A 19,584-nucleotide genomic window follows, 5' to 3' on the forward strand; every position below is an offset into this window, starting at 1 on the left:
TGTCTTTAGCCATGTAGACTTGTCTTTGGTTCAGTACAAATATAAAGTAGTCGATGCTCACTGGTGATTGTTCTTTTTCTGGCAGATTAAGTGTTCATTGTTATTATTAGCTGCTGCAAACCAAGTGGCTGGTTCATTTGGTACTTGGCCTTTTCGATTTCGCTCTTCTTCATCACCCGTAATGCTGGCTGTTTTTATTTATGTATTTATTTCTTTTCTAAACAGAATATTGTTCGGTGAATTACAATAAATGATCGATTTACTTACGCAGAGTGCTGGGTTTGTTTTCTGTCACTCGGGAAAATATATCTTGTACCACAGTGCTGTCGAATTCTCAAATGTGACCAAGCAGCTACAAAGCACTCGTTCTAATGCGTTATCGTTTCTATGGTAACACATTCTATAGAAACACATAATCCAAGACTAATACTAAACGTTGTGGGTGTTTTTTTGTTTTGTTTTGTTTTTTTTTTTTTAAATAAATGTGGTGTTATTTGACAAAAACGTCTAATCGCTGATATTGTGAAGCCTTCAGTAAGGAGTCTCGGGTGACGGTGCTTTGTGATGGTCAGTCATTTTCCCAACATGGGAGAGTCTGTACTGTACTTTCCGTTTGTTTTTTTTGTTTTTTTGGTCATATTAGAGACAAATATGAATGATAACAGACACTAACTTGTCTTATGGAAATTCCACAGTATTAAAAGTAGCTATAAACAGATAAAAAGCAAATTTAGTATAAGAGGAATAAAACATCTTGGAACATGCTGTTCAATTCTAAAAACCTGCCGTGTTTTATTCCTTACCGATCCAAGCTTCTCCGAAACTAGAGAAATGGCTCCTGGGAAGTACAAGCCTCTGAGTGCATCATGGAGGGTGAGCATGCATGTGTGTTCAAGTATGAATTATGTGTTTAAATTATTTTTTTAATTATTCTCTCTACAGGGGTTTTCTCACGGTCTTTCAATACATTTCAATATACTTTAGAAGTACGAGGACTGAGGAGATTTTTGCTGATACTCACTTAAAATGTAGAAAAATCTTTGGGCGTTTTTCTTTCTTAAAAATGAGTTGTTGGTGGTGGTTTTTAGTTAGGCCACGTTGTAGCTGGTTAGTTGTAATGTCCTGGTCTGTGTAATAATTATCAGATCAATTAATTTAAGATAAAGTTCGGAAAAATGAAATAAAAGTGAAAGATGTATATTTTCAAACCACTACTGTGCTGTAAAGCTCAAGGGGTTCATTTAAGTTACGCAAACTCTTAGAAGGTTAAGTATTTGCTATGCTGTGTATATTATTACAGTATTATTACCCTTTTTTTTCTTTCTTTTTTTAAGATTTTACTAAGCCAACCTGGAATTCAGACATTTTCGAATTGTTCCAGTGAAGCGATGATCCTACGTAGACAACTGAGATGTTTAAAATGGCTACCGTTCTAAAACCATACTAAAATTCAAAAACAATGTAAGTTATTACTAAATCATGGATACATGCATTTAGATATTCACACGGGAAATTTTTATGCACTGGTTCATATCAGACTGCACCATTAATAATGCATGTCTCAAGGTTGCTACAAGTTTCAGTGGAGCTGACCTAGAAAAGTGCGGCCTTGGTGACCACACCTTTTATTCTTAGCTGCCCTTCAGAACCTTCCTGTCTGTCAAGCCGAGAGGAATGGGCTCGGTTTCATACACTTACTCCGTCCTCAGAGTTTATTATAATTATAAAAATGGATATTCCCTATACATGTAGAACTCTTTGTAGTTTTTTATTTTTATTTTTTATCATTGGATATTTTCTGTAAAAATGGACCAGTTGTCAGGAGCCCCTTCCTGGTGGTAAAGGTTTTTCTTATTTTGTTCCTAAAGACAGGTTTTATAAATGTTTTTATTCAATCCAGATTAAAGACATACGGTGGGTATGTATGCATGTATGCATGTACCCCTGTACCCCTGTTAAAATGGACAAGGAAAGCCCCACCAAATTTGGCGCGGTATCACTAGCCACCAGATTGTACCAAGTAGCACAAAATTCCATCAAAAATATTTATGTAAACACAGTCGTTTAATGTCTTAAGGGAATGTAAATAGTTGGGCGGGGATCGGAGGTGTGCCAATACAGTATATTGGATCTGTGCATCAGGTCTTAAAGTGACAGCAGTCTAATAAACCTGCTGCTCTCTGTGTGAATAATGTTCATCAAACAACAAAAGACACAGAGAAAATCACTCACTCACTCATTTGACTTCATAAGAATCAGTGTATATGTCATGCAGTGAAGTCTATTTTATTTTACATTTAATTGCTTTATTTAATTTCCGTAGTATTTCTTACTTCAGTACTACTGATAGAACTACCTGAGAAAACGTATCGTTATCGTGAAATAAGATCGTAGTCATATCGCCCACTCTTAAACATTCGCGTTTAGTGATTCCAGTCTTGAATTTCATGTCAAATATGAAATGTACTTCTTAATGAAGTAAATATCATAAACCATGATGAGTTTGTTGTGATTCATAGACAGATTAAAAGCAGTAATAAAGCATGAAGCTTGTTGTTATGACCTGCTGCTAAATGTAACTCTCTCTCTCTCTCTCGCTCTCTCTCTCTCTCAGACTATATAACTGCGGGGGAGACGCAGCAAATCACTGAAATGTCAACTCGATCTGGAGGACACAGTGTAATGTGATACAATAACAAAACAGCTTCATTTGTATTCTCATACACTTGTGATGTAATAAAAGTTCTACATATACCTCTACATGCTTTTTTCTTTGAAACCATTTTTTGATAGAAACTAGTTGAGGTGCTGATGACGTGAAATCAAAATTTTAAATGGCAATGCCAAGATGTATTAGTGGTATCTTCTGTTACATTTATGTTGCCATTGGTTAAAATGTTAATTTAACAGCTCAGCTCAGCACAGGACCCGATTTGGACTCAACTGTTAAGGACTCGGACTTGAGTCCAACTCAGACTCAATTGGTTAAAGACTTGGTCTCGACTCGAACTCCACAAAGGTGAACTCGGACAAAACACTAGTAGCAGTAGAATGCTAAGTACTTTGGTGTCATATCATTATTTTACAGTAAAAAAAAATCATTTTAAGAATCATTTTACACGTTGTGTGATATGTCACCCCCTGGTGGACAGATGATATTAAACCATGTTTAGTTTTTAACGTTTTGTTTGTTTATTTTCCAGTTGTTGACATGCATTTCTGTGTCTTGGCATCAAAAGCTTGAACACTCTCACTGAAATACAATATACAAATCAAAATCCTACACACACTTACTCACAAATACAGTGTGCATGGGGCATAGCCAAACCTTTTACAGTAGGGTGGTCAGGTTAGACCCAGTGCCTTTACTGGGCTGGCAATCTAGAATGGGACAAAATAATCATCTGTATTCATAGAAAATGACATCATGTGGCTACCTCAATGTGTGTATGGCCTGAGTTGGATCTCCATCAGACATTAAAGGCACACACATAAACAACTTTTATTTACTATTTAAAAAAAAAAAAATCAAAGCTAACATAACATTAGGCTACATCTGAAGTTCATTTTGAAGTACACTCATGTTACAAATTCATTATCATTATTATTATCCAACTGATATGATCAGTGTAGCCGAATAGTTTGCTTCTGTGTTAGCTAGCTACGCTTGCTGGTTCCTGTACAATATTACACTCACTGGCAATCCTGTCTGACTGGGGTGGCCAGAAGGGTGGCAATGCTTCACAAGAGTCTGGAACTGGCCCCTTAGCAATGCCCATGACAGTGTGTATGTGATGTTGTCATTGGTGAATACATAAACTATGAAATTGCACAGAATGGATTCTTTTTCCTCTTCCTCATGCTCTATTTCTGTATCTCCATTTCTCTCTGTGTAAAGAGTTTTGCACACACGAAAACAGTGTACAGAGTTTGTAATGAGAGTGAGCTCCAGTGAACTGTGTTTAGAGTTTTATCCCAGTGACTCAAGGAAACGAGCGGTGAGAAACAGTTCCAGGATGCAACAGCAGTCTGTAAGTAATCACAGAAAACTGTAATTAGTTCTGTAAGAGATTTAACTGCCAAGCTCGTGTTGTTTTGTAGCCCCCTGTCGCCCTCTGGTGGCGAGATGTTAAAATGCACATGCATCAGACAGACAGACAGATAGGTAGATAATAAATAGTAAGATACTGATACTATTAATAGACAGAAAGATAGATTAATTAGAGTACTGTGCTAGAGGCAAATATGCTTTCAATTATAATGAAAAGTAAATTGTTCTATCTATGTATCGAACTATCACATTTTTGAAGGCATCTTTATGGAACGATAGATAGGTTTAATGATTGATTGATTAAATAATAGAGTGCTTTTAATGGAGACTGTTTATTGCCCTTTATAGTCAATAGATGGATGGATGGACGGATGGATGGATAGATAGAGTGTAGAAAGTCTACACCCTCCTGTTAAAATGGCAGGTTTTTGTGATGTAAATTTTTTTTTTAAAATAAATTAAATTAAACCAAGATCAATCATATCACAACATTTTCTACCTTTATTGTGAATTTTTAATCTATTAATTAAAGTGAAAAACAATAAGAATCATTTTAGGGGAAAATGATTACAAAGTAAAAGTATACAATAACGTGGTTGCATAAGTGTACACACCCCTAAACAAACACTTAGTTGAAGCACCTTTAGATTTCATCGCAGCATTCAATCATTTTGGCTAAGAGTCAATCAGCTTGGCACGTCTTGACTTAGCAGTATTTTGCCAGAACTCTGTCAGGTTGGCTTGGCATCTCCTGTGCACAGCTCTCCTCAGATCACCCCACAGATTTTTGATTAGATTTAGGTCTGGACGCTGGCTGGGCCATTCCAAAACCATGATCTTGTCTGGGTGAAGCCATTCCTTTGTTGATGTGTAGGTGAAATTCCTCTGTATTTTAAGTGTTTTAGCAGAAGTCTTCAGGTTTTCAACCAAAATTGACTATTTGGAGCTATTTATTATTCCCTCCACCCACATTTAAAAAAAGAAAACAGATCCATCTGAAGAAAAACAGCCCCGACGTATGATGCTGCTGCCACCACCGTGCTTCCCCATGGGGATGGTGTTCTTTTGGTGATGTGCTTTGTTTTTTGTGCTAAACCTATCTTTTGGTATTATGGCCAACAAGTTCCACTTTATGCTCATCAGACCATAACACATTACTCCAGACGGTTTTGGGAGATTGAGCGTATTTCTAAATTAAATTTTAATTTAATTAAAGGCTTCTGTCTTGCCATCGTACCCCATAGCCCAGATATACTGTATGAAGAATTCAGGAGACTGTTGTGACATGTAGGAAGCAAGTAGTACTTGCCAAAAATTGCTCCAATTAGTTCAATGTTGCTGTAGGCCTCTTGGCAGCCTCCCTGACCATTGTTCTCCTAAACTTCTCATCAATTTTAGATTGACGTCCTGTTCTCAGTAGTGTCACTGTCGTGACATATTTTCTCCACTTGTTGATTATTGTCTTTACAGTGTTCCTTGGAATTTCTTTTCTAACCCTCTCCTGATTGATATTTTTCAACAATGAGATCCCGTACCTGTTCTGTAAGCTCTTTCTGGCCCAGGGCTTTTCCAGTTGGATGTGACCAAGAAGATGTCTGGAAAATCCTATAGGAACAGCTGTACTTTATTTGGGGGTAATCAGTCACTTTAACTGATGGCAGATGTATACTAATTAGTATTTAACATGAGTTTGAATTAGTATTTAACATGAGATTGGTTGATTCTGAACACTGCCCCATTCCCAATTATAAAATCCCCCAATAAAAAAAAAAAAAAAAAAAAACATTACTAGGTGTTTATTGTTGTAATTTCACAATAAAGGTGCAAAAGGTTCTGACATGATTGCACTTTTTTACATCACAAAAACCTGCCATTTTAACAGGAGTGTGTAGATTTTTATATTCACTGTAGATAGATAGATAGATAGATAGATAGATAGATAGATAGACAGACAGATTGACAGATTGACAGATAGACAGACAGACAGATAGATAGGTCGACAGATAGATAGATAGATAGATAGATAGATAGATAGATAGATAGACAGATAGACAGACAGACAGACAGATAGATAGATAGATAGATAGATAGAGTGTCAGACAGACAGACAGACAGATAGACAGACAGACAGACAGACAGACAGACAGACAGATAGATAGATAGATAGATAGATAGATAGATAGATAGAGTACTGCGCAAAAGGAAGAAATACTGACAGGAACCACAATCAAAAGGGAATCCGTCCTCTTCTGGGTGGTACCAGATAGTGGGAGTAAAGGCCATTACTCCTCCACAGCTGTACAGTGTAATGTCAAACAGTACTGAGTGTACTGAGAGGCGCTTCAGTCTTTTAATGATTACAGATGTTTATTGCTTCAAATCCCCAGTGTGTCTTGGACATAAACTGTTTTTTAATAAGTACAATCTTTAGGGTATCTATAAGGGAGCATCCACAGTAATCTTAAGTCTGTCTATGTGGCACTGAGCATCTAAAGCTCTCTAAATATTAGCCTGATTTATTCAGCTGACAACAGTTTCACCATAACATTTTATGATAAAAGTCAGTTCCAGTATTAAGGATGCAATCAATGCCTCTCAATCCATCCTGTGTTTGGATACGACTCATTGGTAATTGGAATTTATTAAAAATGAGACCAAAGCCCATGTTGAATGGAAATGAAGGTTTGTGTTATGAAAAGCAAGACTTCCTCCCTACTGATTGCCTGGGAAATAAAGGTTCATTGGGATTTAGAAGTCCAGTCCAAAACTTAAATGATAAAGCTTGCGGTTCACTGTGACTTTATCTGTTTAGACTTCATTCCCAGCACGATAATGCCATCTGTGAGTCATTAGAGGAAAGCATGAAGCAAGTCCAATTGTTGTTTATTGGACTGACGTCCTGTGGCTTTGATGAGCAACAAGTAAAGACATGAAATAAAGTGTGAACAAAAACTCAGAAGGTTTCCAGGATATTGTAGTGCTGATCATTGCCGAGACATGTAACATTCAAGAAAGAAGTATAAGAAAAAAAAATTGACTCACGTAAAATAAGCTAATATATATATATATATATATTTATAATTAGCTCATTTATTATTTTATTTATTTATAAAATATATATATATATATATTTTGTTTCAACATTCTATTTAGACTTAATTTGCTGAACACACTGCTAAAATTTCTCTAAAATTGCTCTCCCTGACAGTTTCTGTGCTGCATCTTTCCTTCAAAGAATGAGACTACAGATGGTTTAAATCACTTATTACAGTCATTACTACAGTCATTTGTATTTAGTTTACTTAGTCTGCATAAACAACTGAGATCAAATCAGTTATATGTAGGTTTTAGGAAAAGGGGGAGTTGTTCTCATGGTTATTTCTCTTTACGTGATGCATCATATCAGACTTTAATACTATGCACTATGTAGTACAAGTAAACATTCCAGTAAAATAGGTGCTAGACATGCAGTTATAACAAACACCTTCAGTGAAATAATTAAGAAAAGCATCAGATTAATTTTAACATGCAATGTCATTTTTCTGGACTCTTCAGTACTAATGGTTCGATTTTTATTCATTTGTGCAACAACAAAAAAAAGAAGCAATTTTCCACATTAAGCATCCAATTTATTATGCACTACAATTTGTATACTTATACATATAAATACATACAACACGTATAAACTAAGTGACAACCAAAAACAGCTAAAAATGTATTTCGATATATAGTACAAAAATTCCCCAAATGCTCTATAATACTATTAATACCACTTTAATCCATAACCGTTATCCTTCGTGTACTAGAACCCCCAATTCCGAAAAAGTTGGGACAGTATGGAAAATGCTAATACAAAACAAAGAGGAGTGATTTGTACATGTAGTTTGTGGCTTGTATTTAAACAAAAAACTTATAAGGACAAAGTATTTGATGTTTTACCTAATCAACTGCATAGTTTATTTATTTATTTTTTAAAGATAAACGCTTATTTTGAAATTGATGCATGCGACACGTTCCTACAAAGTTGGGACAGGGGTAATTTAGGACTAATAGCGTAGTGACGAGTTGAAATAAGAAGGTGATGTGAAACAGGTGAGGGAATCGTCTAATCATGGCATATAAGGAGCCTCCAAAAACAGGTCTAGTCCTTCAAGAGCAAGGATGGGTCGAGGCTCGGCAATCTGCCAACAGATGCATCAGCGAATAATCCAACACTTTGAGAACAACATTCCCCAAAGACAAATCGGTAGGATTTGGGGCATTTCACCTTCTACGAGACACAATATAATTAAAAGAATCAAGGAATCCGGTCAAATCTCGGTGCGTAAAGGGGAAGGCCGAAAATCACTTCTGAATGCGCGTGATCTCCGATCCCTCAGACGTCACTGTCTTAAAAACCATCATGAGTGTGTAATGGAGATCCTGACATGGGCTCGGGAATACTTTGGTAAACTTTTTTTGACAGTCAACACCATTCGCCGCTGCATCCACAGATGTAAGTCAAGGCTTCACTATGCAAAGCAGAAGCCATACATCAACACTGTCCAGAAGCTCCGCCCACTTCTCTGGGCTCGGTCTCATCTGAGATGAACAGTAGCACAGTGGAATCGTGTTTTGTGGTCTGATGAGTCAACATTTTAAATAGTTTTTGGACAAAACCGCCGTTGTGTTCTCCGGGCCAAAGAGGAAAAGGACCATCCAAGCTGTTATCAGCGTCAGGTCCAAAAGCCAGCGTCTGTCATGGTATGGAGGTGTGTCAGTGCCCATAGCATGGGTAACTTGCACGTCTGTGAGGGCACCATTAATGCACACATTTTGGAGCAGCATATGCTGCCATCCAGAGCAGGACAACGCCAAACCACATTCTGCCCGGATTACAAGCGCATGATTGCGTAATCAGAGAGTGCGGGTGCTAGCATGACCTGCCTGCAGTCTTGACCTGTGGCACATTATGCGGCGCAAAATAAGGCAACGAAAGCCCCGTACAGTTGCCTAATGGACGAATGGGGGAAAATTCTGGTGTCTTCAGTGCCTAAACACTTAATAAGTGTTATTAGAAGAAAAGGTCATGTTACACACTGTTAAACAGTCATAAACTTGCAGCAGTCCAGTCTTCAGATTTGAAACATCAAATAATATGTTTTCAATATAGTACAGGGTGAATTGAATTTTCAAATGACTCTTTTTGTGTGTGTAGGGTTTTTTTGTTTTTTTTACACTTTCCATACTGTCCCAACTTTTTCAGAATTGGGGTTGTAGATCATGACGTATCAGTTATATAGTTTCTTTGGTTTCTGGTATTGGTGCTCTGTAATGTATTTCTGTACTGTAGTGTTGACCTGCTGTTATATTCTAGCTATACAAGCAGCTTTGTCTCAGAATTTCAGGACATCACTGATTATATGAAATCTTTTAAACACTCAGGAACAATCATGTGTGTGTTTTTAAATTCCTGCAGAATATAAAGTGGTCAGTCAACACATTGCCAGCTATTTGTTTCCTCCATGATGGGTGTAGACATTGCGTGAGCTCTTCTTAAACAGTTTACTAACAGACTGCGTCTCTGATAAGTGACTGGTGTTGCTGATATGTTCAAGCTGTAGAGAAGCTCTTTTGCATGCGCCGGCTCTGAAATCCTCTACATTCACATGAGCACCAGTTTACATGATATCACCATGCAAATGAAAAAAAAAAAAAAATACAGCATGCATGGATTTTGATGAAATCATTTTTCTTCTTCTTCTTCAAGCATCCAATACAAACTGCAAAATATTTTTTTAGCTACTTCAAATAAAGTATGTGTACATGTATACAGAAATACTGTCCATCCCTGATATACGTATACATTGATTTTGCTGGTTTGTTATTTAAACTAATCTACTAACTATAAATTTGTATGTTACACTTTTTTAAAATGAATATCATATATAAAATGTAAGCTGCGTCCCAACCTCAGGATCTGGAATCCGCAAAAATGACCCAGAGTCGATACACATTCAGTGCCACCACCAAAAAGTTCTTGATCGCAAAGAAGACCAGCATTTGGTGAATGATTTCAAAGTGTATCATGACGGTCAGGCGGACCACAAAAAACGGGCCGTCCTGAATCAAGAGGGCTTCGATCACACCCCAGAAGTCTGCTCGGTGTCGAGAGAGGAGAGACCTGGGCTCCGTCTCATACTCCTCTGTTTTAGCGCTTAACACTGGGGACAGGAAATGGACAAACCATAGTCAGCAGTGTAAATTTATAGTATGTGTTGAATTACATTACTATAAATAATGCTATTCTTTAAATACTGTACATATAAATGTGAGAAGTATTATATTTAATATATATATATATATATCTATATCTATATATATATATATATATATAATTATCATTATCATTATTAGTTTATAGGAGTGACTTAGGTCTTAATATGGTACTAATAATTAATTACTACTACTACTACTAATAATAATAATGACTCAGTAAGTAGTAATAAATCACTTGTTTGTTAGTTCATTATAATCTAAACGATATTTACAGAGACCCGGAGATCTCTCCTGGAGAACTACAGTTTCAGATCATCATTAACTGTGATGTGAAGGACACTGTAATACTTCAGTCATTATCTAACATATACAAATGACTTACTTATTCCTCGTTGAAATTCTTGGAAAAGATAACTCAAAAACTATGGAATTAAGACACGTAAACAGAGTGATGTGTTTATGTGAGCTATTTGTCTATATGTGTGACTTTTTTTCTCCCTGCTCACGATTTACCATTAAAACAAATAGTGATCAATTATTTAATTGTTCAGAACTAAAAAAGAGCCTTAAAAAAGATAGGAAAATGAGCATTTCCAACATTTCAGGTATAAGGGGAGTATGGTAGGGCAAAATTTCAAAATTTCAGCCATATGTCATCCAAGTTATATATGACCGCCATTTTTCTTTGTTGCTCAAGCTCAAGTGCTTGAACGTGTATGAGTGCTTACCGGTGCAGGGTGGCAAGGGTATTTAATCCCGTTCAAATCATCATCACCATTTGCAAAGTGTTCGATTTTGATATTTTGTTGTAGGCGTATTTAATCTTTTCACTACAAAAATTTCACACACCCCCCCCCCCCCCCCCCCCTTTTGCCATTTTTCAGCTGAAATCTTTTGGTCACATCCCTAATAAATACAGTTACCTGATGTTAAACATATACTTGTCTAATAACTAAGGTGGATATGCATAAATAGATTTTATTTCATATGAATTAACTCAAAACACGCTCCATTTATCTTGACAGAAAGCGATAGTGCCCCGCAAGTCCAGCACAGAGCATGTGAAATGGGGGACAGGGGCGGGGCTTCCAGGCAGTGCCAGTTTATGATATGTATGGTGTATCTTTGAGGGGAAAATACATACTAGCATACTCTGATCTTAAATTGTGGCGCTCTGACTCGAAATGCATGACGGTTAGCAGGTCTGGTAATAGAATATAATCGGGGTAAAGGTCACTAAATATCATGGTAGTGTAAAATCATGTAGAGACTAATAAATCGTTATAACGCACAACCGTAATGGGAGGGAAATAATCTATTCTTCTAGACAGTATTGTATTACCACGAGCCTTCTTTGTAGGCCAAATTGTTTCACATAAAAGTTCAAACAGCGCTCAGAAGAGACAGTAATGAATACAGGGTGTGTTGACATCCACCTACTCTAAGCATGCCTTTTCATCTTTATGATAAAAAATTATATTGTTGTTGCGGAATTGTTGGTTTGGGCTATTTTGCATCAGCTAGTAGTTCTTAAAGAGATAAGTAAGACAACATTTAAGTGGCTGATGGGATTGTTCATCCTGCTTAGTCCCTGCATAGTTATATTATTGTAAAGTGTTACCAAATGTTCTACTATAAACACTATACACATATTGTATATACAGTACGTAACACAGTATTAACATGCTACAGTGCGATTCATAACACCAGATTGTGTCCATACCTGTGAGATTGTGAGGGAACTGTAGCATACTCCACGTCCAGACGGCTAGAATAATGTACACCAACACTGGGCTCTTATCCCTGATAACACGAAACACTAAATTAGACACAGCATGAAGCTGAATTTCGTTGAATATAGAGCCAGAGTTAAAAGAAAACAGTGGAAAATCGTGACGTCCGCGTTAAAGCCCATTAAGGAGGAGGTGAAAGACATTTGATATTGAGTGTGCTGAAGGAAACTGAGACAGGAACAGACATGTTCTGGAAAACTATGTGAAAGAATGTCCCATTCTTCTAAATCTTGTTTTCTGATAAACACATCAGTCATCAGGATCAGGAAGCATTAATAATTTATTTTGATTCATTTTCTCCTTTTGTACTAGCTAGACTCATAGAGCCACACATGACATCTAATAAGAATACACCCCTTGAGAAGCTAATGAAACAGTTTGGCTTAAGGTTGTGGGAAAACATATTGGGAACAAATCACTGTTTTAAGCCAACCTAAGCACGGAGTACGGGCGGTTGTAAACATCATCTGGCCAACAATAATCATAGAGTACCCTGGATGGAAGCCAAGATGGCTGAAAAGTCGCCAAATAAGACACCAGTGAAGTATGTATCCATGTGTTGTGTGTGTGTGTGTGAGCAGAAGAGATTCCGTGCAGTAAAAACATCTTTTGTAAGGCAAAAATAGTTCCATTGAACAACTGAACAGATTCTCTGAGCAGAGTGCAGCGACTACAGGAAATTGTGTCGCCTGTGTCATGTGGCATTGTTTGAGCTTGTTCTCGTTGCAATTCCCTAACATGTTTTTTACCTTGTATTTTTGTCAGGCCAAAGCTTAGTCTGGCACTGCACATCCACCAGTCTGGTAGTTGAAAGGTTAACACGGCCTCTTCTTTGACACATGAAGTCAGTAAACCCAACTTTTTGAACTTGGTTAGCTGAACACATTTGGAGGAAGTGCCACTAAGTGCCATTCTGTATTCACGATTACATGGCAGTGCGGTGAAAGCCAGAAAGCGATATGTGGAGCTTACTTGATATCGGATAGAGTCTCGCTGGTGAACTCAAGGATATCCGCAGCCGTTCCTACAAAGATGAGGAGCAGTTGCGAGAGCTCGTCTCGTGTGAGCCCTCCTTCGTTAGGCATCAGCCACTTCCCCACAATCAGCAGCACCAGCAAGGCCTGGTGTAGCGCCAAAATCCAATCGTTGGGGCATACTGATGACAAGAGCTGCTTATAGTGCTCGAAAATCTAGAGGAGTGCCGGCATGGAAGCCAGGACGTGCAAATTGTAAACACGTAAAATGATAATAATCAAAACATCCTGAGAACCTCTGCTAATCCAAAGTAAAAAAAATTATTAAAAAAAAAGAAAATAACGGATATTCACTGCACAATATGCAAGACTAAAAAGCCACACATGAGAATAAGAAAGCCTGTCTCCGTTTATTAAAGGGTGGGCTCAAATTTTTATTTAAAACCCAGCAAACCATAACTGAGCAATTTCTTGGGGGAAAAAGCGAGTAAATAAACATTTCTTCCAAGAGACCCAAAGTGGTAAAGAGCTACAGACAGACACACAGAAGCTGACAGTGTTGAGACCAGCCCATGGAAAATGTCCATAATGTGCAGTAAGACTCTATGAATGAAGGAGATTGTATACCTGAGACATATCGGTCCAATTAGTAGCATTTAACATCCTCTGGTTATTAAATAATTCTTTAATGCTCTCTGATGAATTGAGTTGATTACACTGAAAGAAGTAATACATCAAATATCAGCATTTCATAATAATAATAATAACAATAATAATAATAATAATAATAATACAGATTACACATCGTTTGCTACATAAAATGTTTCATTTAATGTTTTACACGTCCTTGTTTTTACTGATCGCGAACACTTATTCGAGCTCCAATCTTCACTTGTGAGAAATGTGTACCTTGGCTTCAGTGAGTTTATTCTGTTGATGATGAATCTCAAGGATCCAAATGCTCGGTATAATGCTGACAAGGAACAGGAAAATTGCTGGAGAGAACCTGCAGGAGACATAATGAGAAACGTACTCCATTTTTTCCTCTTTGGTTTCACTGTGAGAAACTTCTACAATCTTTACACAGCAATGTGATGATTTAGTCATTTCAATCATAGTCAGTCTATGAAAGAAACCAGCTGCTTCCGTTTTTGTTGTGGTTTGTTTGTTTGTTTGTTCTGTACTCAAGAACAAAAGGTTGCCCAGAAAAATGACAACTTTATTTCTATCATTACTGTTAATATGTAGTAAAAATCAAATTGCAAAGCCTGTAAGGTCCATTGTGAGCTTCTTTCTTTTGTTTCTTTTGAATTTTTATGCATTCAACAGAAGCTACTACAGATTTGTTAGCTTGTTTATAAACAGCACTGAAACAGTTACAAAGTGCTTGTTAATACAGAAAAAAAAAAAAATCATGAGAAATGATTACTTACCACTTACAGTCCTTGCCTTTTCTCCTCTTCAGTGTTAAAATCATTTCCACAACGAGGGGTACAAATAGGATAGTAAGAAGCCAGTACAATTTATCGTGTTTCACCCATATGACTCTCCACACACCGATGAGTGAAATTAAAATAAATAGTGCTCTAGTGACAACCGCGCAAACGAACCTGAGAAGCATGGCTGTAATGTAAGGAAACACGGAGCGGACGCTGACCTGATAGTGGATACTACACGCTGCAGAGAGACAATTTATAGAAAGGAGTCGGTCGTTCCGAATCTTTTATATGACTCAGGAATAGCGAGAGTGATTCGTTCAGTTTGCATTGGCTGCGCATGCGCACAATCCACAATCATTCCTTGGGCACAGATGACGAGTTGGGCTGTTTTTCACCACCAAGGCTTTTCTTTCAGAGACTATGGAGCTGCCGTCCCACACTATACTATATATACAGCTATGGGTTTTCACTAATGCTACAGTATTTGAGTACAAATCTTGGGCTTGCATCATGCACTCTTTAAAAAAACAACAAAAAAAACACACACAAAACACTACTACTCAATATAATTAACTTAATTCATTAAGTTTGAGGGTCGGTGTCACGGTGGAGGCGGTTGTCACTAATGGAGTAAAGTTTGTTTGTCGTTGGACGTTCGATATTCGCGGATATGCGGAAATTAAGGGACCGTCTCTAAAGTTACATACGACATTGTTATACACGTTTCTAACTTCAATAGTATTTGAAGGGAATGATGTACAGTCACAAAACCAACTGTAAAGTGTTCATCTAGGTGTCAGGTATGAAGCACACCTTTTAGATTTCTGATATTTATTAAAATAAACTATTAAATCATATGTAAATATTGCCATGCATTTCATTACTGAATAGGCCCATACACAAAATATACCATAAGTTAAAGCTCAATAGTATTTGAAGGGAGTGATGTACAGTCACACAACCAACTGTACAGTGTTCATCTAGGTGCCAGGTATCACGCACACCTTTTAGATTTCTGATATTTAAACCTACAATGCATGAACCAAAAAAAAAACAAATCCTTCACGAATGCATAAAGAGGGTCAAAATGACCCGTACTGGATTGAATGGTTTTCTTCAAAAAATAGATGTCCTATTAATGAAATAATTTTAAGGGGACAGGAAATTTACACTGTTAGACAAGCTGTACACTCACTACTTTACACTGTAGCAAAGTGTCATTTCTTCAGTGTCGTCACATGAAAAGATATAATCAAATATTTGCAAAAATGTGAGGGGTGTACTCACTTTTGTGAGATACTGTGTGTGTATATATGACATCTATTTTTTGAAGAAAACCATTCAATCCAGTACGGGTCATTTTGAACCCCTTTATGCATTTGTGAAGGTTTTTTTGGTGCATGCATTGTAGGGTTAAATATCAAAAATCTAAAAGGTGTGCGTCATACTTGACACCTAGTCGAACACTTTACAGTTGGGTGTGTGACTGTAAGTCATTCCCTTCAAATGCTATTGAGCTTTAAATTATGGTATATTTTGTGTATGGGCCCATTCTGTAGTGACATACATGACAATATTTATATATGATTTAATAACTTATTTTGATAAATATCACAAATATAAGAGGTGTGCATTATATCGGACACCTAGATGAACACTTTACAGTTGGTTATATGGCTGTAAGTCATTCCCTTCAAACACATGCTGTGTTTAAGCTGACTCCTTTCCCGGACGTCCCCAGGTGGTGTCACCTTTCATTTTTATTAATTTAATTAATTTTGGGTTGTGAGTAATGTAAAGAGAGGCTCACATTTCATATTACCTTAGCCAATAATTATTACAATAATATAATAATAATAATAATAATAATGATAATAATAATAATAATAATAATAATTATTATTATTATTATTATTATTATTATTATTATACCACCATATAATAATAATAAAGTATAATAATAAAGTAATATACCATTATATTACTAAACCTATTTTTAAGCAAAGATTAAGCGTGGCACACCATAAAAACCATCATGCCATCACCCAACGATGCTAAAGAGCAAGGCTGTTCATAAAGCACTCACGTTAATAATAAGGACCAGCACTGGTCATATACTAGTGATAAAGACGAAAAAAACTTTGTCAGAACGATGTCTTTCCATTCGTTGTGAAATTTCCATTGTTGAATTATCAAGTTAAACATTACATGTTTTAGACAACGTCAGCTCGGCAAAGTTTGCTCTCAGGACCGCGGTCAACCATTATTTACAACAGTGTCGTAATAGCAGTGTATGTGTATGTAACTGGCTGAGTATGGCTGTACGTGATGATGTTAAGTATTTTTTGTCAACTTCTACTCTTCATTCATGATCAGTATTCATGGTAAAACTAAATTCATTTACAAAATTGTTTTCAAAAATGTGTTAATTATTAATATACCAAGAAGAAAGAGGGCATAGTGGTGTCCCAAGGGTGGGGTTGGGTGCTTACTAGTGGCGACAGGGCACAGTGACCCAAGTGGCCGGGTTGGGCCCCCTGGGACCCCTCTCGAGGCACAGACACTGAAGTTAAGATAGACTCGGTTAACACACAGCTCTCCAAGCAGAACTTCAGGGTGTATAGAAAAAGAGCCAAATGCATGTTCCTTTTTTTTAAAAAAAAATGGACCAAAACAATGGCAGAAGAAATCCAGGAGCACAAGGAGGAAGAGGAAGAGGAAAAGGAAAGGGCAGATAAATTCAATGAAATTAGGCTGACCATGATTATGCCCTTGTCCATGGACTCACAATACTGTAAAATACTTATTAGGAGTTTTCTTACAGTATTGATAACGTGAATGAATTTGTGTGATCGGAGTCCTGATATATATTTATACATACAGAGGGCTCCAAAAGCCTGAGACTAGTGCTTCTGTAGGGCTTCCTTTTTCAAACTCCACAAGTGTGTGCAAAACCTGATGATTCATTTGAGACCAAATCCATCAGAGTGTCATCTGAACACATGCTTCACTAGAAAGAATAAATCTCACTTAGATTAACATGATCAAGATCACAGATTTGCTTCCATTTAAATAAGGGCCTAGAAATTGGTGGGGGATGGGTTGGGGTTTACCTTTGAACAGGATGATCAGTGTATATTGTTAGTATTATGTTTTCTGGGAGACATGTAACTATCTTATTTAGCGTCCGAAGGGCAGTACTAACTAAATAAATAATAAAAAAAAAGATCTTTAAACAAAATAATAAGGGTAAACTTTTGAACGGGGTAATTTCTATATTTAAAAAAAAATCAGCTATTATCTTGTAGACTAAATATAAACATCTGTTATGTGAAATAGCTTATTCAGGACAGCACTAAATAAAAAAAAAACAACATGGGATTTTTTAAAATCATCCCTCTTATTTTGTTAACAGTATAAAGATTTAGCAGATTCTGCAAAGGGTGTGCAAACTTTTGGGCACGACTGTAGATGGTGGGTTAAAATGTTTGCCTGCAAAGCGTTCTATGATTAAAAAAAAGAAAAGAAAAAAAAAGAAAAGAAAAAAAGCGATGAAGTAAATAACTTCCGGTCAAAGTGCGCAGCATGTAGGCTCTGTATGAGGGGGCGTTGCTAAGCCCCGCCTACCTGTTACCTTGGAAACATTAGTATCTAACATTTCCGGACTGGAGGGAGCGCGTGAGCGAAGAAAATCAACTGAAAACTCAAAAACTGTCATTGACAACATGGATGCTCCTTTAAATGTATGTATATATGTGCCTTGAACACATTAACCTGTGAAGTGAATTGTAATAGCAGGTTCATTTGTTCGTCGAGAAATTATTATCAAATTATTTTCTAATTAACATCGCTAGTAATAGGCTCAATCCCACTTGTCTCCCTACACCCTATATAAAGTGCACTATATAGGGGGTGAGGTAATGGCGGCTTCAGCCTAGTGACCTACAGGTGCAACAGGGAACCGTTTGGGATGTGTGTTTTTACACAAACATGATAGATGTAGAAAATGATCAGGGTTAATCGACATTAGTTGTTTTTATCCCCAGGTTATTAATGTATCTAGTTTATGGAGGAGTATCACAGACACTAAGAGAAGTGATTAAGTGTTAGATCAAGTGTGACTTGTTTTGTGTTGCAGGTGAATGAAGCAGGTGAGATGTTTCTACAGTGGCCATGTCTATCATGTGAAAACATCAATGTGCTGATGGAGCTTTCTGTGGACCAGGTGCAGCTGTAAGTAAGCGAATCTATAAATCTACGCCAATTCACACGCTACTCAAGCCTGCGATGTACACCGAGACCTATAAAGATATTTATGAACAGGTTTCATTATTAGCGTCCACATCTGATTTTGCTGTTAACAAACACACTGTACAGCCAAACGTTTGTGGACACCTAACCATCACACCCATATAGTAAGTGAGCCTTCCCTAAACGGTTGCCACAAAGTGTGAAGCGCATAATTGTCAAACCTGTGCACAATGCGAGCTCCATGAAGACATGATGTGCCAAATTTGGAGTGGAAGATCTCGAGTGTCCTGCACAGATCCCTGACCTCAACCCCACTGAACACCTTTGGGATGAACTGGAACACCGATTGAACCCGCTCTTGTGGCTGAATGAGCACAAATCCCCACAGCCACGTTACACAATCTAGTGAAAATCCTTCCCAGAATAGTGGAGGTTATTATAATAGCAAAAGAAGGACTATATCTGGATTAGGATGTTCAGTAAGCACGTAAGGGTGAGATGGTCAGGTGTTCACAAACTTTCAGCCATATAAGGTATGAATACATTGTTCAGTATGAACAGATAATATGTTCTAAACAGATACAAATACAGATGCTTTAGAGGACTAGGATCACATGGGTCACATGAGACTAGGAACTACAGGGTGTCCCAAAAGTCTCCATATATATGGGACTATGTTTGTCAGCACCACATTGGTTGTACCATGGACGTCCACTTCTCGGTTAGTCCACAACACTTCCAGTATTTAAAAATTTGTAAAAAAAAGTTTGGCAACAGTGTCATGTGTGATGTGATCGCCATGTTTCCAGTAAAAGTCC

The 19,584-nt window shown here is 37.1% G+C and overlaps 3 protein-coding genes across 4 annotated transcripts in view; 2 read left to right on the plus strand and 1 right to left on the minus strand.

Moving 5' to 3' along the window:
- Positions 1 to 266, plus strand: part of rhobtb1 (Rho related BTB domain containing 1) — a 14,777-nt gene extending 14,511 nt beyond the window's left edge. For both annotated transcript variants that reach the window (XM_017482684.2, XM_017482685.2), the window contains exon 10: positions 1 to 266. This exon is cut by the window's left edge and continues 1,404 nt beyond it. The gene's annotated coding sequence lies outside the window, so the exon portion shown is untranslated.
- Positions 267 to 9,214: 8,948 nt separating this feature from the next.
- tmem26b (transmembrane protein 26b) lies at positions 9,215 to 14,850 on the minus strand. Its single transcript, XM_017484295.3, has 6 exons — positions 14,510 to 14,850; positions 13,986 to 14,082; positions 13,704 to 13,793; positions 13,075 to 13,292; positions 12,033 to 12,112; positions 9,215 to 10,254 (listed from the first exon to the last, which is right to left on the minus strand). Exons 1-6 carry the CDS (start codon positions 14,695 to 14,697, stop codon positions 10,004 to 10,006), a joined length of 924 nt encoding a protein of 307 aa, XP_017339784.1. The 5' UTR covers positions 14,698 to 14,850; the 3' UTR covers positions 9,215 to 10,003.
- A 3,281-nt stretch (positions 14,851 to 18,131) lies between these two features.
- cabcoco1 (ciliary associated calcium binding coiled-coil 1) overlaps positions 18,132 to 19,584 on the plus strand; it is a 39,576-nt gene continuing 38,123 nt past the window's right edge. The window contains exons 1-2 of the mRNA XM_017484294.3: positions 18,132 to 18,258; positions 18,654 to 18,748. Of these exons, the coding sequence (XP_017339783.1) occupies positions 18,241 to 18,258; positions 18,654 to 18,748 (113 nt within the window). The 5' untranslated portion in view covers positions 18,132 to 18,240. The remainder of the gene's footprint in view (positions 18,259 to 18,653; positions 18,749 to 19,584) is intronic.

The sequence above is a fragment of the Ictalurus punctatus genome, chromosome 13, assembly GCF_001660625.3.
Source record: "Ictalurus punctatus breed USDA103 chromosome 13, Coco_2.0, whole genome shotgun sequence".
Taxonomy (NCBI): domain Eukaryota; kingdom Metazoa; phylum Chordata; class Actinopteri; order Siluriformes; family Ictaluridae; genus Ictalurus; species Ictalurus punctatus.